The sequence below is a fragment of the Monodelphis domestica genome, chromosome 3, assembly GCF_027887165.1.
Source record: "Monodelphis domestica isolate mMonDom1 chromosome 3, mMonDom1.pri, whole genome shotgun sequence".
NCBI lineage: Eukaryota > Metazoa > Chordata > Mammalia > Didelphimorphia > Didelphidae > Monodelphis > Monodelphis domestica.
In genome coordinates, this window is record NC_077229.1 from 309,727,084 (window position 1) to 309,745,038 (window position 17,955).

At 33.5% G+C, this 17,955-nt stretch overlaps 1 protein-coding gene across 8 annotated transcripts in view; it reads left to right on the top strand.

Annotated features, from left to right (window-relative positions):
- The window catches only part of CHD7 (chromodomain helicase DNA binding protein 7), a 241,360-nt gene that overhangs the window by 147,420 nt on the left and 75,985 nt on the right, over positions 1 to 17,955 (top strand). For all 8 annotated transcript variants that reach the window (XM_056823954.1, XM_056823960.1, XM_056823961.1 and 5 more), the window contains exons 4-6: positions 11,786 to 11,927; positions 14,891 to 15,028; positions 16,094 to 16,159. In XM_056823954.1, the coding sequence (XP_056679932.1) occupies positions 11,786 to 11,927; positions 14,891 to 15,028; positions 16,094 to 16,159 (346 nt within the window). The remainder of the gene's footprint in view (positions 1 to 11,785; positions 11,928 to 14,890; positions 15,029 to 16,093; positions 16,160 to 17,955) is intronic.

Consider the following 17,955-nt stretch of genomic DNA (forward strand, 5'->3'; position numbering starts at 1 on the left):
CTCGCATATTTCTTCAGTTCCTCTGTAGCTATTCAGTACTCTACTTTCTGGCTACTTCAGGTTCTTTGTTTTAAAAAGTGAGGTTACACTAACTTTTTGTGGTCTATTTTATGATCCACAGAAAAGTTTGGGGACAAATATTAATGACTACCACAAAAAATAAGCGAGGTTTGCTAGGACTATTTGGGGGTGGGGGGATGTTGGAACCAACTTTCAGTCACTGTGGAAACATTCCACACTCAATTGATCTGGTAGATATTAGCCTTAATATTTAGAAATTCTTGCCAAGCATATAACTTGTTCTTTTTCCATCCACAAGGCATGAAATCCATTGTAAATTTTGAGAAAAATTACTATTAGTGTGTAAATTTAATATTAAGGGCTACTAGTCATTTGGAAGTCCAATCTATATTTCATACTGTAGTTTTGAGAACCAGCATTGTTTGGTTCTTTCTAGATAGCATCAATATGTTTCTTTTCTGATGAAGGCTGTCTTCATCTAATAGTCAATGATTCTAATAAGTGGTGGGTGTTCTTTTGCCCTAAAAGTTGAATAAGTAACTCAGTGAAATAAGAATCAGGAGGCCTCTGAACTTTTCCAGTGTTTATTAAAATGAGCTACTATGACCCAGTATGATTTACCTATGTAAATTTAGTGTGCACATGGAATGAGGTTTTATTTGTTTGTTTTTGTTTTTTCAGTACACATTTACCTGAGATGGCTTTAAACTTTTAGGAACATTTGCTGACTTAATAGGGAGAGTGTGTTGGTAAAGAATAATTCCTGGGAGATTTGCTTCTCTTTAGCAGTGCTGCAGATGGGAAGATCTATCCAGTAACATGGTAATTGAATGAAGATTTTAAGTGAATCAGCAAACTAAACCATTAATCTGTTGAATGGTGTTTCTACTGGTCAAATGAATTGAATCTGTTGCATCATGGACTTGTTACTGTGTTATTTATTTAGAAAAGAAATAACATCCCCAAAGTAGGGATAACTAGACTGTGTACAACTAAATGTGAATTCTGAATAGCATAGCAGAATAATTATGTAAATTGAATATGCGGTGATGAAGGTAATAGGGGGTTTGGGTTATGTTAGTACTCATGTTGAATTGTCATCATAGTTTGCTTTTAAGCATTGAATTAGAGCAGTGGCAATTTTGTTTTTCAAAATGCTATGTGATACCAGCTATTTTCATCTGTGAATAAGTTAACTTAATGAATTTGTTTATACAGAAAATAATTTTCCTGCAGATGCCTAGAATGAAGGGCTTATAAAGACATGAAATTATAAATGTTTTCTGGAGAGCTCTTTCTCTTAAAATCCTTTATTATCTGTTATTTTTGAAAATTTTTTTCTGAATTATTGGTCTTCTATTGATAGGACATGTGATTGATATTAGGTTTATAGGAATGGTGATATCTTTACATGCTCATCTAGTCTCTGTCATCATCAAAGAAATGGCTATAGTGTGACTAGATTGAGCCTAATTATGCAAGTGGAAAAGCATCTATTTGGAATGGGGGGTGGGGTGAATCTTTCCTCAATAATTGTATCTGTGACTATGTTCTCATCAGTCCCATCTTGCATTTTTTTTAAAGTTCACCTGCCTACATTCTGTAAAAGGAAAGGCTACAAGAAGCAAGATGTTTGGATATTTTGGGGGAAAGTACCTTAATTTTTGTGGTGAGAGGAATGTGAAAGGTTCCCATATTTGATTGGAATAATATTTTTTTTCTTTTCCTTAAGATCCCATCATGTCATCAGTTTGGGTACACCCTCCACCAACAGATGACAACCTCTCTGTGATTTGGAGAAGTACTATGGTCAAGAAAATTCATCAACCTGTAATGATACCTAGTGATGAGCCCTTTTCAACTTAGCTAGAGTGATCATTAGTCAACAGATATTCAGTCCTTCACTCAATCCCATGCTCAATGACTTTCCAATCTGCTAGAATTTCTCAGATATTTTCCTCTATTAAAATGGTCTTTGTGAAGTCAGAATCATTGCCATGTTCTTATGAGTCAGCAGAGTAGCATTTTGATGTAGTTATACTTATAAACTGTGAAGTTCAGAAAAAGGCCTCATTGAGGTAGATGAGCTGAGCTTTAAAGGAGTTGAGGGAATATAAGATGAAATTGAGGAAGGGAATGAATTCCAAATTGGTAGTGGCAGTGATAGTGTGGGACATTGCCTATGTCTATGGCATAGAGAATGGAGATAGAATGCTAGGTGAAGAACAGCAAGAACTGGCTATTGGGCTAGGCTGAAGAGTGAAGGTAGTAAGGGTAGTATCCTGAAATGGTAGGTTGGAGCCAGATTGTGAATGAATTTAAATACCAAGCAGAAAAATTCTCATTTAATTTTATAGGTAATAGGGAGTCATTGGGATTTGTTGAGGAGGAGAGTGACATGATCAGACTTGTGCTTTAAAAATGTCTCTTTTGACAGAAAATGGATTGGAGAGGGAAGAGATTTGAAGCAGAGAGACCTAGTAAGTCTAGTTAGAAGCTATTTCAATAGTTCAAGAATAAGTTATGAAGATCTGAGCTAGGGTGATGGCTGATGATCTTTAAGGCAGGAAGGAGGGAGGAAGGGAGGGAAGGGGAGAGAGAGAGAGAAAGAGAGAGAGAGGATGAAGAAGAAGAGACATCAAGAAACACGAAGATGGAAACAATAAAATTTGGCAGCTAATTTAATGCATATAAGGTGAAGGAGAGTGAGAGATAACCCCCAAGATTGCAACCTATATGCTGAGAACCAATCATACATTCTTATTTTCATTGTACATACTGTTAAATGTGCATATTTCTTTAAAATTATAAGAAAAATGCAATGAAAGTCTTTTCTTTAACTTGGAGAAATTTGTGCTTTGTATTGCTAGATATAATATTTAATAAGTATTTACATATAGTTTTCTATTTTATTGGAAATAGGAAACTGTTAAAAGATTGTTGAATTGCCTACTGAAATTTTGGATATGTTTCACATCATATATTTGCCCATCCCATCCTATCCCATTCCATCCCATCCCTCAAACCTGTTCTTTCCCACCAAGAAACTCAAAAAACAAACTCAAAATATCATTTTTTAATTATGAGGAGAAATATTTTTAAACATTTTATGATTCTTAAAAAAGCTTGTAAATAACACTTGGTCTATTTTATGCTACTCATCACTATTAACAGCAGTATCTAATTTTTATAGTCTTTCTCTAGTGCCTCATCTTGATATGGAAGTGATCCTGGATTCACAAAGGCTATTCTGGTGGCACATGAGTTCTGATAGGTTCCACCAAACTGGAAAAGCTTTGACAAAGTGATCAGAAATAATCCTATATGATGTTTAAGGGTCAAGTTTGCTATATCCTGAGAGTCTCATTCCCAGGTTGGCCATAGAGTAATGATATACATTTTTTATAATTTCTGGCAACTTTTGAAAATCATCTCTAAAGTCATAGTGGGGTTGTAACCAGCATTGGTGGGGGAGTTACCTGCACTGGTAATGTAAGAATTTTTGTAAAAAAAGTTTGTAGCTTTGTAAAACTAAAGTAAAACTATATTGCATTTTTCTTCTAAGGATGTCTGAGCTCTCTATAAATATTTGCTAATTTGTAATCCATCCCTATATTCACCTGAGGGTATTTTATTCTGCCAGTAAAATCAAGGAGGATCTATATTGGCACATTAATATGTACTCTAGTATGTACTATTATAGATTGATGTCACTTAATAGAGATAAAATATGAAATCAAACCACTAAGTGTCTTTGTAAGTTTTACAAATACATACAAAAAACCTACCTTCTCAGCCTGTCTTAACTGTAAGCTAAATAAGTCATAAATTAATTTTAAAAATAAAAAAAAATTACTCACATATTAGGAGTTGTTATTCAATGAGGGTATTAGGCATTATGCCATGCTTATGTGTTCTAAGTGGTGCATCCATCAAGGAGTGATTTCTGTAGAAAGTATGGTTGTGAAAGAAAGCTTTAGATTTACATAGCCATAAATAACAAGTAATAGGGAAGAAAAAAGCAGGTGAAAGAAGGGATTCCTGTCTCTTATTTGTCATCAGATCCAAACTAAAAATTGGATTTGGGATCAGGTTGCCTTTGCCTGTTGACTTGGGCAACAGGAGGGACCTTCTGATCATGATCCCTATGGAAACTCTCCATCCCAATTTGTCTTTCCCAAAAGGATAATCACAGTGCCTTTCTATAACCAATGGGAATCTTGAGGTAAGTACCTCTGCTGGGCTTCGTATTTATGTGTATGTATATATTTATGTATGGGCATATACACTATACATGTACATACACACATATTCATTTTATAATTACATGCACATATGGATATAGTTTGCACTTTCCATTTGGTTTTACCCCTCTCCTACCTGGTGCATTTAAAACCAGCTGAGCATAGAAGAATAGAAGGCATATTTTTTTGTTTGTTTTAAGTTTGAATCATAATACCTCTCATAACCATGTCATTCAGTTTATAGTTATTTTAAAAAAGACAAAAAGAACAATGATAATGAAACTTAAAAGCAAGTTCTACTGCTTCTCATTTTGCCAACCTCAGTAGACCAAGTTGCAGCAGGCTTCTTTCTGTGTTCAGTTTCTGCCAATACATTGAGCTTTGGTATAATTTCAAAGTAGGGGCCTATGGCTACTTGGGATACAAAGGGAACAGTACAAATGGATCTTATTTTTAAATTCCAATGCCACCCATCAAACATGACTTGAGAGATGAGGCAGACAATGAAATGAAAAAGAATGGTTCTGGTGAAGATATTGTTTTTGAATTTTTCCCCAAATAGGATTGAAAGACTAGAAATATGAATAAGTATAATGGGTTGGAACGCAGGATTAGGTTTGCCTAGAAAGGAGCATATGGGAGCATATAAGTAGATTTTTCCTATCTATTATTATCTATGAAGATATAGATATATGAATGAAGGTATTTTGAAAGGCACAAAACTCTACATAGATGCAAAGGGTTTTTTTTTTTTTTTGTACCTACTGTGTAAAGCTTCTTTGTATTCTTGAAATGTTATTGAAAGGTATTATAAGTGGACCCTGTTTGTATACAGGCATGTCCACCTTTATTTTAACCATCTTTATGTCAAAGCTCATGTAATTTGGATCCCTTCCTTTCCCTTCCCTAAGACTAGCAATGTAAACTAACAAAACATACACCCTTGTCAGAGAAAAGGGGAGAGTGGACTTTCCATCAGAACACTGTTTCTGTGTGTGGTCCTGTCTTCTGTGGGAACTAATCTAATTTCATGGGAGTTCAGCCCCTCCTGTTGGAGTAGGTGGTGGTCTTTTCTTTTCCTTAGGTTTAACCATATGCTCAATACTATTACCCCTCTGCTTAAAGCACCCAGCTGAAGTTTGTAGTGTGGTTTGACTAATTTGATGTTTTACCTAGCTAGGCTAGGAAGAATAGCTTATTTCTGAGGTCAGTTTTCAGTTTTACTGGGATATAGATTGCAGGACTTATATTGCCCAAATTAGTCTTGTTTATTTCATTTGATGGGTTGAGACATGTGGTGTGCATAGAAGGGAACACAGTAAGTTAGTATTGTTTTGATTTTGCACCCAGCAGGTATGTGAATATGATTAGTCAAATAGATATCTCACAGTTTAGCACTTGTTGAAGTACATTATAAAACAATATTACCAAAAGGTATTGCTAAAAGGTACAATCTGAACAGCCTATCTTCCTTTTGTGTTTTATTATTATAGGGTTAATCACTGTTATGTGAACAAATATGCTAATATGTTAGAGTCCTGTGTTGAATTGATGTGGTCATATCCTATTTTATAAAATAATTTTACCTCTTATTATTTGTGGCAGCTCTTAATATGATCCATTAAATTTATTGAATTTAGATTTTCAGCTTTAATTCTTGAATGTGATGAGAAAAACAATTTCTGGTGCAAAGAATTTAATGTTTAAAAAAGTGGTTGGACTGTCTGCATCCTACTATGCCTTCTCTTTCTATGATTTGCCAGCATTCTCTTTAAAGAACTGGTTCATCTCCAGAAGTTCTTAAGACAGGATTTCAGAGCTACATGATGGTTTAAATTCAAATCCATTGATACTAAAAACCATAATTTAAAAAGCCGCTGATAACAGAGGTAGATTTGCTTGCTTGAACACTTAAACATATTTCAATGAGATGGAGAATACTAGCCTGCTCTGTTCTAATTATACATGGGGTTACATGAAAAGAGTATTAAAAGTATCATATAGCTATTCCTGATCCACTATATGCAGTGCTCTGGCCTTCTCACTCTTTATTCATACCCACAAATCATTCTTTCAACCTAGAGACTAAGACCAAGTCTGTCACAACTTTCACCCTAAAAATTACAGGCCATCTTCTAACACCTTTGCCCCACCCTATACTTCTCCCTCCCATTCCTCTCATCCTTATCTCCCTTCCTCCCTACCTCCCTTCTTTCCTTCCTTCCATACAAGTTCCTAAAATGCTCACTTGATGTGAAAGGTATAGGAACCAAAGTAAAGCTTGAGTTATCAAATGTTTCAAGATATTTTGTTCTGAGATACTTTATTTCATGTATCCCAATAAAAGTGTGTGAAAAATGGAAAATAGTAACAGACGGCCAGTGTCAAAATAAAGAGGAACAATTCAATTAAGCAGTGGTTGTTAAAATTATTTGCTGTTCTATGATGTTTTAAACATAAAGTTCACAATACTTCTCATGGTATTTCCCTGGTTTACAAAAAGACATTTTGTTTGGGGGCAGGGAGTCATGTTGCATTTTTAAAAAATTATCTGAAATTAGTATTAGTGACAGACAAAGTGAAGGCATAATTTAATTCTAAGAAAAAATTATGTTTTTACAATATACATAAATCATAATGAAGTTACAGGAGATTTTATGGCTAGAAACAAAACCATACAGAAGCTAATATTGTATATAGGTTAGTCTTAACAATGTTAAAATACATGTTACTTTCTGGTGAGAAAGACCAAAATGATGAATATGAATGAAACTTTAGTTACATATAGAATATAAATACCATATATACCAATATACATACATACCCATGTGCATGCATACAACTAGCATACAGTTGTGAAAAGAAATATATAATTATGAAATATATGCATGCCTCTTATAAAATGTAGAGATTTTAGCAAAATATATTTCCTATGAGTCTTCCTTAAAATTAGGTATTGGCTGTTCATTAAGAATTCTATAGGATTGATGTAGTTTTAGCACTGTAAATACTTTTACAAGAGATATAGTGACATGTGCCACTTGTTAACAGCTAACTATTCCCCATCCCTGAAAAATGACATTAAAATAGTTGAATAATTTGTCAGTAAACTAGGATATTGATTAAAGATAAGATAAAGTCTAAGATAAAGTTTATAGTTTTCTATAAATCATTGTTTTCATATGTATGTACAACTACATGTATACATACATACATGCATGCACATATACACACATCTGTGAAATGGACTATATGATTTGAGTAATGAAAATGTTTCTCAGTATGTGGAATTTAGGCTATAGAAAGGGAAGAGTTTCCAAAAGGATGATAGTTAAAATATATATGCTCTGCTTACTTTTTGAGCATCTAAACTATAAAAAATTGAGTGGGACTCTTATGAGGGACCTGAATATTACCCATTTTGGTTTTATATTCTCTCCCATTTAATTTATCCATGAACATATAAAAATTATATAATGTATAAAAGATGCTTTCTTTTAGTGTTTAAGCAAATAAATCCAGCTCTGTTCTTAGCCTTTGCACATGAAAAAAACTGCTGTACTAAAAATCTACGTTATACTTTGGACATTCTTTTTTTTACCAAGGTAAAAAGAGCTTACCTTTTCCAGAACCAAGACTAGCAGGAGACACAAGGGACTGAAAGGGTTTGGGAAAGGGGCTGTGTACAATGTGGATGTGTGTATTATCTGTGTGTATTTAGTATTTGTAGGTGGGAGTTCCTGTTAGATCTGGGGAAATGACCATGGTTAACTCCATTTTGAAAGTGTTAGGTTTTGCTCCATTCTTTATAAACCTTTATACTTTATGTGGTGCTTTCTTACTGTCCTTATGACAATTTTGACACCATTGAGAAGGACTAAAACAAACTAACTTTTCTTGAAGTGGAAACACTTGGTCAACCATGCTTGCAGACTCTCATCCAAGTAAATAGACAGTTGTCAAAGAAATAGTAGCACTGGTGAAGTTTACCTCTGTGTTTACAACACCAAACAAATTTAGTACAGCTTTTCTAGAGTATAAGCTACAACTTCACTGAACTCATTACATACATTAAGAAAAGTTCTTTGTACAGTCATATTTATTTTGACCTTTGCAGATAATAAGGATAATAGAATAGTCTAAATGCTATACACTTAAAGCTACAAATATTGAACTTAAACATTCCAGATTTCCATCCAAATTGTAAAATTTTGGTGAAAAAAGTGGATTATTTCAATCTGGAATGTGGATTTGGAAAGGTCTACATTTTCTAGTGTGTGGTTTTGGTTGGTTACATATCTTTGCAAAAGATCTGCTTTCTAGTTCTAATACTAAATGTGAGAAGTTGAGTAGAATTAGTTGACTGAGAGGGATTGCTGATGACAAAGCTATGACGGTCATTACTCAAAATGGGGCCTCATTACCATTAGAGATTTTTTAAATGTTATACTCCTTTCATATATCATATTGGTTTTTTAAAGCTTCCTTTAACTAAGTGTGTATACACTCCTGTTTTATAAAAATTTTGCTTTTCTTTTGAGCAAAGAAAACTTTTCTTATAAACCACTTAACAAATGTCAAAACTAAACTGTGGGGTTGCTATGATAGGTGATTTGTAAAACATTATTTTTCTCTGCATTATTCTGTCTAAAGATGCTTTTGGACTTTCACAACTCTGAACATTTTCTAGAATGGGATTTTGGTTGGTTAGAATCAAACATTTAGTGCTAGGAAGATATTTCAGCCATGATTTAGTCTAACTTTTATTTTATAAATAAAGAAACCAAGTCCCAGAGAGATAAGCTGACCTGCTTGGTATCACATCAAGGACTGGAGTTTTATTTGCTGACTATAAGTGAAGAGCTGTCTTAGTTTGGTTTGATAATTTCCAAGATGAAATTTCAGATTAAAAAGTCATTAGGTATTATGTATTTCTTGCTAATAATGGATTTGGGTAGACACTAGTGTTTTATATTTAAAGTTTCTTAACTTTTTTTGTGTTTACATGTACATACACAACATATACTTCTTTAAAAAGCCCTAGCCTGTGCAGGATGACTTGTATTCTGGCTGAAGTTAAGAGAAGTTACAAGCATGAGCATGTTGAGTTTAGTCTCCAAACAATGTCAAAAAGGCAAGGTCCAATGAGTTTAGAAATTTTTGGTAGTCAGTTCTAGTACCAGTATCTTACTTGACTATAATGCTCTTTGTCTGAATTTTCCTGTGTGATAAGCACTTGGAGAGATGTTGCATGACTTTAACAGCCATGAAGGTTCCACGGAGCATTCTTAGGAGAATGAAGAATCATTAACACTTTTCTGACTTCAGCAAATTGATATTTTATCAAACTTGAGCTGTTCTATTCTTCAAGACATTACGCCTGTTACTCATGTGATAGTGCACCAGGGCACAGTAACTACTACTAAATTAAATTGTGTGCTTTGCTTTGCTTTATAGAGGTCATCAGTGAAAAGCACTAGGCTGTCAACTTACTTTACCTGGCAGTGGTTCAACTCTTTGACAGGCTTACCTTTGATTTAAACAAATTTGAGAAATATGTAAAGTTTTGGAAGCAGTTTTGCACTGATTTGATAAAAGAAACCACAAAACACTGCAGCGCAGGTGTTGAGAATGTTTGAAAGCTGATTGAGGGAAGCAGATGGCTTTAGTCAGTGGCATCCAGCCAAAAGAGCAGGTGCTGATCATGTGACCACTGGTTACCAGGGTAATCTGATTGCTCTTGGCGTGCAGATGAAAGGAAAGGGGCCCAGTGTTCAGCTGTAGTATTGTATAATTTGTGGCAGTTAGAGCGGAAATAAATGCTGGAAATGGAGCCTCATAGTAGGGGAGACTTCTGTCCATGTGTAGCGTAAACACTAGGACAGTTGGAAGAGGAACTGTTGTATGGATTTTCTTATTTTTTTAATGTTATGCTTTATGTGGATCTTTCAGGGAATTAAACTTTTTAAAGCATTGTCATGATTTGAAAGCTCTTTTTTGGAGCTAAACTGTCTTTTTCTGTGCTCCTGAGTTTTGCCTTAAGTTATTTTCTTAGAGTGCCATAATTTTTTTACGCCTGAAGATTTATTATTATTATTATTTTTTGGTACTGGTGGGGAAACTTGGAACCATTATTTTTCAGATAACTACTTCTAAGAGCTTAAAGCATTTAATCTAGTAGTCCAAAAGATAACAAACCCTACATGTGATGGTTATATGTAGTTATATTAACAATAATTTGGAAATTGAATTTTATTTGATAAGAGCTTTAAAAAAATTCTGAGAACTCTGCTTCTTTTAAAGGCTATGAGGTTGAAAAGTACTGTTTAGTTTATTCACTCACCATCCTTTTCTGTGAAATTACAAATTTCAGTGAATAGAAACTTTTTAAGGATTGCTGAAAGAAGAATTTTTTATTTTCAAAATCATTCTGAATCCTGGGCTGTATAGTAATGATATAAAGTAATTGCCACTCAGTATAGATTCTTGTAAATATTTTATCACAAATGATAGCTGATCTTAGGAAGTGTTGGTGCTAGTCTAGATACTGAAGTTGAATGATAGAACCAAATTTACTTTTAAAAAGGGTAACAAGTAGAGCAGACAGAATCATCTGATTCTAGTTGCTGATAAACAATTTTATTTCAATCTTTTTTCTTAAAATCAATTCTTAGGCTCGATGACCTATATAACATTCAAATGCTGTTAGCCTTTAATCTAAACATACAGTGGGACCTCTGCTTTCATGCTTTAATAGTAATTTTTATTTTGTTGTACATGTTGTCAACAACCTGGATTTTAAGAAAAATATGCTATTTTGTGGATAATATATGCAATGAATAAAAGATATTGTTTTAAGATTAAGAAAAATAAAACATTGAGTGAAATACCAGTTTAAAAAGGCATTAAAATCAGTAGGTTTTATATTTTAATGTGTTATGAAACTAGATAAATCAAATAGTATACCACAAATATATTTCAAAGCATCGATCAAATGTAGGGCCTAAATAATAGCAATGTTTAAGCCAACTGTAAAAGGCAAGGGAAGAAGATAATCACATTCATTTTCTTCCTTACCATTTAAAAAAAGGTGTTCTAACACCTTAAAAACTTGATAGTAAAATTATTTCTTAATGAATGGCTCCATGCCACAGTTTATCAAGCATATTACAGCCCAGATAGCATAGTGATGTTTTAATGTGATTTCTCAGAATGAATTTGGGTTTGGGCCTGTATTTTGCTTTGTCTTGGTGAGCAAATATACAGGATATACATTGTGTAGGATTTTTTTTTTCAGATGTGTGATTACTTTTTAAATTAGAGCAAATATTTGTTGCAATGTTCATCAAAAACAATTTTGCCCCAAGAACTTAATTTGATTATGATCCTTACAAAAAAGAAAAAAATGCATTATTTTATTATTGTGGATAGTTTGGAGGGTATTAACCTAGGCAATATGAGGCAGACACTAAAAAACAAAAAAACCAACACTGACGAGGGAACTATACTTTGAATTCTAGTAATAAGAAACCAGATTCTGAAGCAAGTGCTTTGAAGAAAAAGGTCAACAAGGGAAAAACAGAAGGTTCTGAAAACTCAGACTTAGAAAGAACTCCACCACCATCTCCTCCTCCTGAAGAAGAAGATGACCCAGGTGTTCAGGTAAGAGTATTATTCTGATATCTAAATGTTGATTAATGTTTGGTAACTTCAGATTTGTATGAGGCACAACAGAGGTTCTCCTTCCATCTTTGTTAAAGAGATACTTTTAAGGTGCCTATTGCTGGATGTAACATTGTCTCTAGAGAGGTGAAAGTCAGAGAGACAAAGGATAAATGAAGTATAACAGTTATTCCTGCCTAGAATTTTGTAGCTTTTGCCATTGGATTACCAGTATGTAAGCCTAGAAAAGGGACCCGAGGAAGTCATCCAATATCACAACCTTTATTTAAATTGGAAGAAATGGCCTATAAAGGTATAAAAGCCTTCTAAAATACCACAATAAATTCCAGAGCTCCATTCAACTGTTTTGCTTTTTCTCCATATTCTTGGCATTAAATTTTGATCTAAAGGTTTGGAAAAATCACTTGTGTTTGGGGCAAAAGTTCTTTTTAAAACTAGAGTGAACTAGATTTTCCTGAAGGTTCTTGAAATTTTCTTTTTGCCATATGAAAAATTGAGACAAAGAACCATTTATGACTTATTCAGAAGCTTCTATTTACTTTCCTTGGTCAGAGTGAGGCTTTTTTCTGACAGCAGATCTTCCACGAATTAATGAACTTCTGTTTTCTGGACAGTTGATTCAATATAAATTTTCCTAAATTATATTGTCTTATTTCTTGGGAAATAATGTATGCATCAATTGCAAAACCTCATTTGAAATAAATATGAGAAATTTAGTTCTCACAAACAGTACATTGCTTTCACAAATCAGGCCAAGAGAGACACTCAATACATAACAGCTAGAAATCATCTCCTTTTTAAGTTCCTTGGATTCATGCCAATATGTTCTACCAGGATGCCCTGGAATGTATCTTGTGTGACATCATAGTTATCAAGGAGTAGTTATCAGGAGTCCTCATATCAGGAAGTCAACCCCCAGAGGCTTGAGTGACTTTTCATTATCAAATAGCAGATTCTCAATGAATATTTGCTTTCATTTTTTTCCTCTTAGCAGTCTGAAATAAAATATTTGGAAGGTGTGGATATATTCTGTAGTTGTAAATACTTTGGTTCTTTTCTTTAGCAAAGCTTCCTGTTATCTGTGACCTCACAAAATGATATTTTTTAAGGTGACCTGAAAAAATTAGTATTTTCCTTCTTTCTTTCCTTTCTTCCTCCTTCCCTCTCTTCCTTATTATCCATTTATATTGTTGTGTACAACAGCAGTGAGGATATTGACAAGGTTGGTAGATAATGAGATTTACCAGAAAAATTGTGGTGAAAGTATTATTCTGAATTTTGTGTACTTAAATGTGTTCTGAATCATGTTCACTTTAATTAGGACATTTAAGACAACATTTTTATACAACAGTAAGATTTATTTTAAATTCAGAGCTAGTTAACTTACAAATATCAACTCTGAGATTTATGTTACTATATAAGGAATCATTATTGAATTTTATAGAATTTTGTATGTATGGTACAGAATATATGACCAAGTTTTTTAAAAGGTAAATATTCTAAATACTTTTTTAGAGTGTACCTCTGAGTTAGCACTTTGATTAGTGATAGACTATATAGCAGTAAAGAAAATAATTGTACAAGGACATCTTTGTTTTCAGGGAAATATTTTTCTTCATATATACTGTGCAGGAAGTGATACTACCTAATTGTTTATCATGGTTCTTCCTGTAACATATGCACGAAGGGTAGAAGTTAAAGTTCTTGACTTCTGTGACTATGATTTTTACATCTCAATAAATTGCATATAGTTCTCTCTAGTTCAGAATGGTATAGTAGTGAGATAATGGAAACCAATTAGTTATTTTCTTCAGTCTGGCTATTATACCTATTAACCTTTTAAAAGCATTTAAAATATAATTCTACAAAGTAGGCCAGCTGCAGCTAATGAAACTAAAGTATTTCATTATGGTGTGTGGTTGCCAAAAATAAGCAGATTTTTATATTTCATCCTTACCTAAATAAGCAGTTCATGTGACAGGAACAAAATAAAAAATTAATTGAGTGTAGACATGTCAAAATTTTTAATTGATAATCAGTTCATATTGGGAATCTGATAAAATAAATCTTGGTACCTCAGATAATCATAATTGATTGTCACAGAAGCATTGTGCCATGCTATAATATATGGAAACTCTGGGGCTTGAGTTCTAAAGCTCTCTTAATGATTGACTTGCTGACTGACTTTGGATAAATTACTATTCACCTGAAGAATTGTGGGGGTCAATATAATTTGCTTCACTGATTTTTCAGTTATTTAAAGAGGTATGAATGCATAATACCTTTAAAATCCCATAGAATATACAAAATTTTAATAATAATTTTCTTAGTATGTTCTTTCTACTTTCTATGTACTTTACAGATTCTTAGAAATAGATATTTATTAATTCTTCTTTGAATATGGCCGGAATTCAAAACTTTTGATCATTATTTCCAATCCAAGTTGACTCAGACTTGCACCCTCCAAACTCTTATTTTCTTTCATGTGTATACCAGATTGGAGTTTGAAATGGAGTGCTCGACTTAAAGTTAGAAACACCTGGGTTTGAATCCTGCTACAGGTACTTACTAGTTGTGTGATCCTGAGCAATACACTTAACAACTCTCAAGCTGTTTCCTTGTCTTTCAAATGGGGAAAATACCTGAAGTATTTACGCTATAGGATGCTGTGAAGATCATATTATATAATATATGTAAAATGCTTTGGAAATTTAAAGTGCTCTGTAAATTTCAGTTACTATCACAAAAGTAGGACTAATTTCATGTATGTTCAACCTAGATTTTAAACAATCACAAATGACTTAAATTAGCAACAAGAACTTTGAATTTTTAAATGATGATTTGTCAAAGTCACTCTCATTATGCGCCACCTCCCTCCCTGTTTCCAACACATATAAGGAATGTCAATAATTTTTATTTATTTAATTTTTTTTTCCTTTTAGAAGAGACGCTCTAGCAGGCAGGTTAAGAGAAAGCGTTATACTGAAGACCTGGAGTTCAAGATTTCTGACGAGGAGGCAGATGATGCAGATGCTGCTGGGAGAGACTCCCCTTCAAACACTTCACAGTCCGAGCAGCAGGTCAGGTTGCTGTTTTGAATAAATAAATGAGGATGAACTGTAAATTCTATTCCAAGAAACTGTCTAGTTCAATAGATCCGTTGGACTTAGAGCTTAGGGATCTTCATCCAATGTTGGTGTAATGTGCTAAGAGAAATGAGTTGTTTTGCTGTTTCCTTTAAAAAGCTGTATTTTCTCAAATTTATTTTTATACAAGCCTATGATGTGTAATTTGACACAATTCTGGAGAATTAATGGTCTCTGCTGAGGAAAAAAAAAATCAGAACTAGGCTACAAGGAGACTGAATTTACCTCTGAGAATTCAGTGCTATAGCTTCCATGACTTTAATAAACCACTCAAGCTTGTCTCCTGCTGTTAGGCACCATAAGAACTCCTTTATGAAATTACAGCCTTGTAGTACCCAGCAGGGTCTACTTTATTCTCTGTGCAATGTAAATGATGGATAAAATAGTTTGTATAAAATGAGGGGTAGTAATGTATGAATGATTATTGTAAAGATTTTTTTTTTTGTATAGTGCTCTTTTCTTAGTACTACTGTATTTTAGTTAACAAACTAGTAACCCTTTGAAAAGTGTGTTAAATTCATTTCAGTGCTTTATTTGGTAATTTGGCCAATGTTAAGCTGTGACATAATGTTTTATGTCATCTCTATAGATAAAAAGTGCTTACATAGTAAAGTGATGACTATATTTACCCCATGAGTATAGATGAAGAAAAGTTCTATTTTTCATCACTGTCATATGGAGGTTTATTCTGTATAGGCAGCTGGAGTTTCTGATTACTTGCTAGCCTTCGAGACTGAAGATAGTTCTCATAATTAAAACACATACCTATGAAGTAGTAAACACAAGTACCTCTCACCTTCTCTGCAGAGTTAATTTTCTTCATAAATGCAGATTCTTGCTTAAGTAATAGATAGACTCATTATACTCTAGTGTCTACGAAGTGCTGAATTTGAAAGGGTGAATTAGGAAGTAATATGGAATGACCAACTATATTGCAAATGACATCATATCTCTTTGTAAAAACCAACCCATTTGACTCATATACTTTATATTTTACAGGAATCTGTAGATGCAGAGGGTCCTGTAGTAGAGAAAATCATGAGTAGTCGATCAGTCAAAAAGCAGGTAAAAAAACTTATAATGATCAAAGACTGTAAAACTATGATACACTCTTGATGATGCTTATTTTCTCACTTTTCACCTGAATCTCTTTTAGAATTGGAAAGAATCTTGGTTGCCACCCTGTCAAATCCATTACTTTCTCTCTCTAAAAGGACTCCTCTTACTGTTTACACTTTTCTCTTATTCTGATATCTTCTTGTGTTATGGAGGATGACCTTGGATTCTCAAAGGCTAGTCCAGTGGAGCACAAGTTCTTTTAGGTCCTACCAAGCTGGAAAAATCTCTTGAGTATGTATGCCTGTTATCTGAGACTAACCCAGCTGTTCAGGACCAGGCTAACCAAATTTGGAGAGGCTCGTTACCAGAAGATTTGCCACCAAGGAGTGAGTTATGTTGTCCACATTAATTTAAGAAGACTATACTGATGTTTAGATGGGTAACAATTTATGTTAGTAGAGAAAGTGTCCACGTTATTGAAATCAGAATCCTTTGTATGATTTAATTCGGTATTTTCTATTCAGTCACCTTCCCTTATCCACCAAGCCCCAACTAGTAAAGTTGGGATATGGTTAAATATGAGAGCATTATATCTTTGGGGAATAGATATGTTTTATTTATGATATTTGTACATATATGTTTTTAATAGATTACGTCTATGTATGAAGAATATAGAAATGGTACTTTCAGGTTCATTCAAATGTTTTCTTGCTTTTCAATTTGGATGCATCAGTGTATTTATCTAAGTTGATATGAGGTGATTCAGAACATTTTGTGCAGTTTGAGATTTTAGTGGGCCAGGTGGGTGAAGTGGCAAATTCTGCATGTTATACTTTCAGTCAACAAGGTTTTTTTTCTCCTCCCTCTTTTCCCTTTCCACCCTTTTTATGAGTCTTATACCAATGAAATTTTCATTACTGTCTCTACTGTTATTGCGGAGGTGGAATACATGACTATTCCTAATGTAATTTCAGATGACAGTATGATGACTCATTCTGAAGCATTTAGAGTTGCACAAAGTTCAAATCCATATGACAGAGTGAGCTGAGTGCACTTATAAAACTAGCCCCTGATAATAGTGTTGAAAAAGGAGTTTTTTAACTTTAGTGCCAAGTACTTAATTTCAGATGACTTCTTCAAACAAGAGAAAGCATTTTGAATAAATGACCTACTCATTTAGAATATATAATCATGTACATTTGAGAGTTCCCTCATATCTACCCAACATCTAAACTCTTCTGTTTCTATTGAGATCCTTTCTATCTTCCTAGTTACCAAGGTTCATAACCTTGAAACCATGCTTAACTTTGCCTTTTTTGTCATCCTCCATCTCCAATCAGTTGCCAAGTTTTTCAAATCTACAAAAGAAAAGGATCTTTTGTTGTTTTGTGATATTTTTACATTTAGTATCTTGCATGTAGTAGATGACTTACTGAATTGAATTGCATTCAGTTATTCCATCATGCAGTTTTCTTTCTTCTAGAAAGCACACATACATACATATTTATTTTTCTGCAAGGGTGGATTCCAGACATGGTCATTTGATTTTTATTTTGCTTTGGTATACATAAAGTATGACTCCTATCTTTCCACGTGTTAAGGAAGCATATTTTAATTTACTAGAAAATATTAATACAACATAATTTTCTACTGAGAGAGAGGGTTTTTCACCTAGGCTATGCTCTAGAATAAGAATTTTTAACCTTTTTGTGTCATGGATCCTTTTGGCAGTCTGATGAAGCCCCTTCCCAAAAGAATGTTTTTAAATACATAAAAGAAAACACATAGAGAGCTAGTTATGT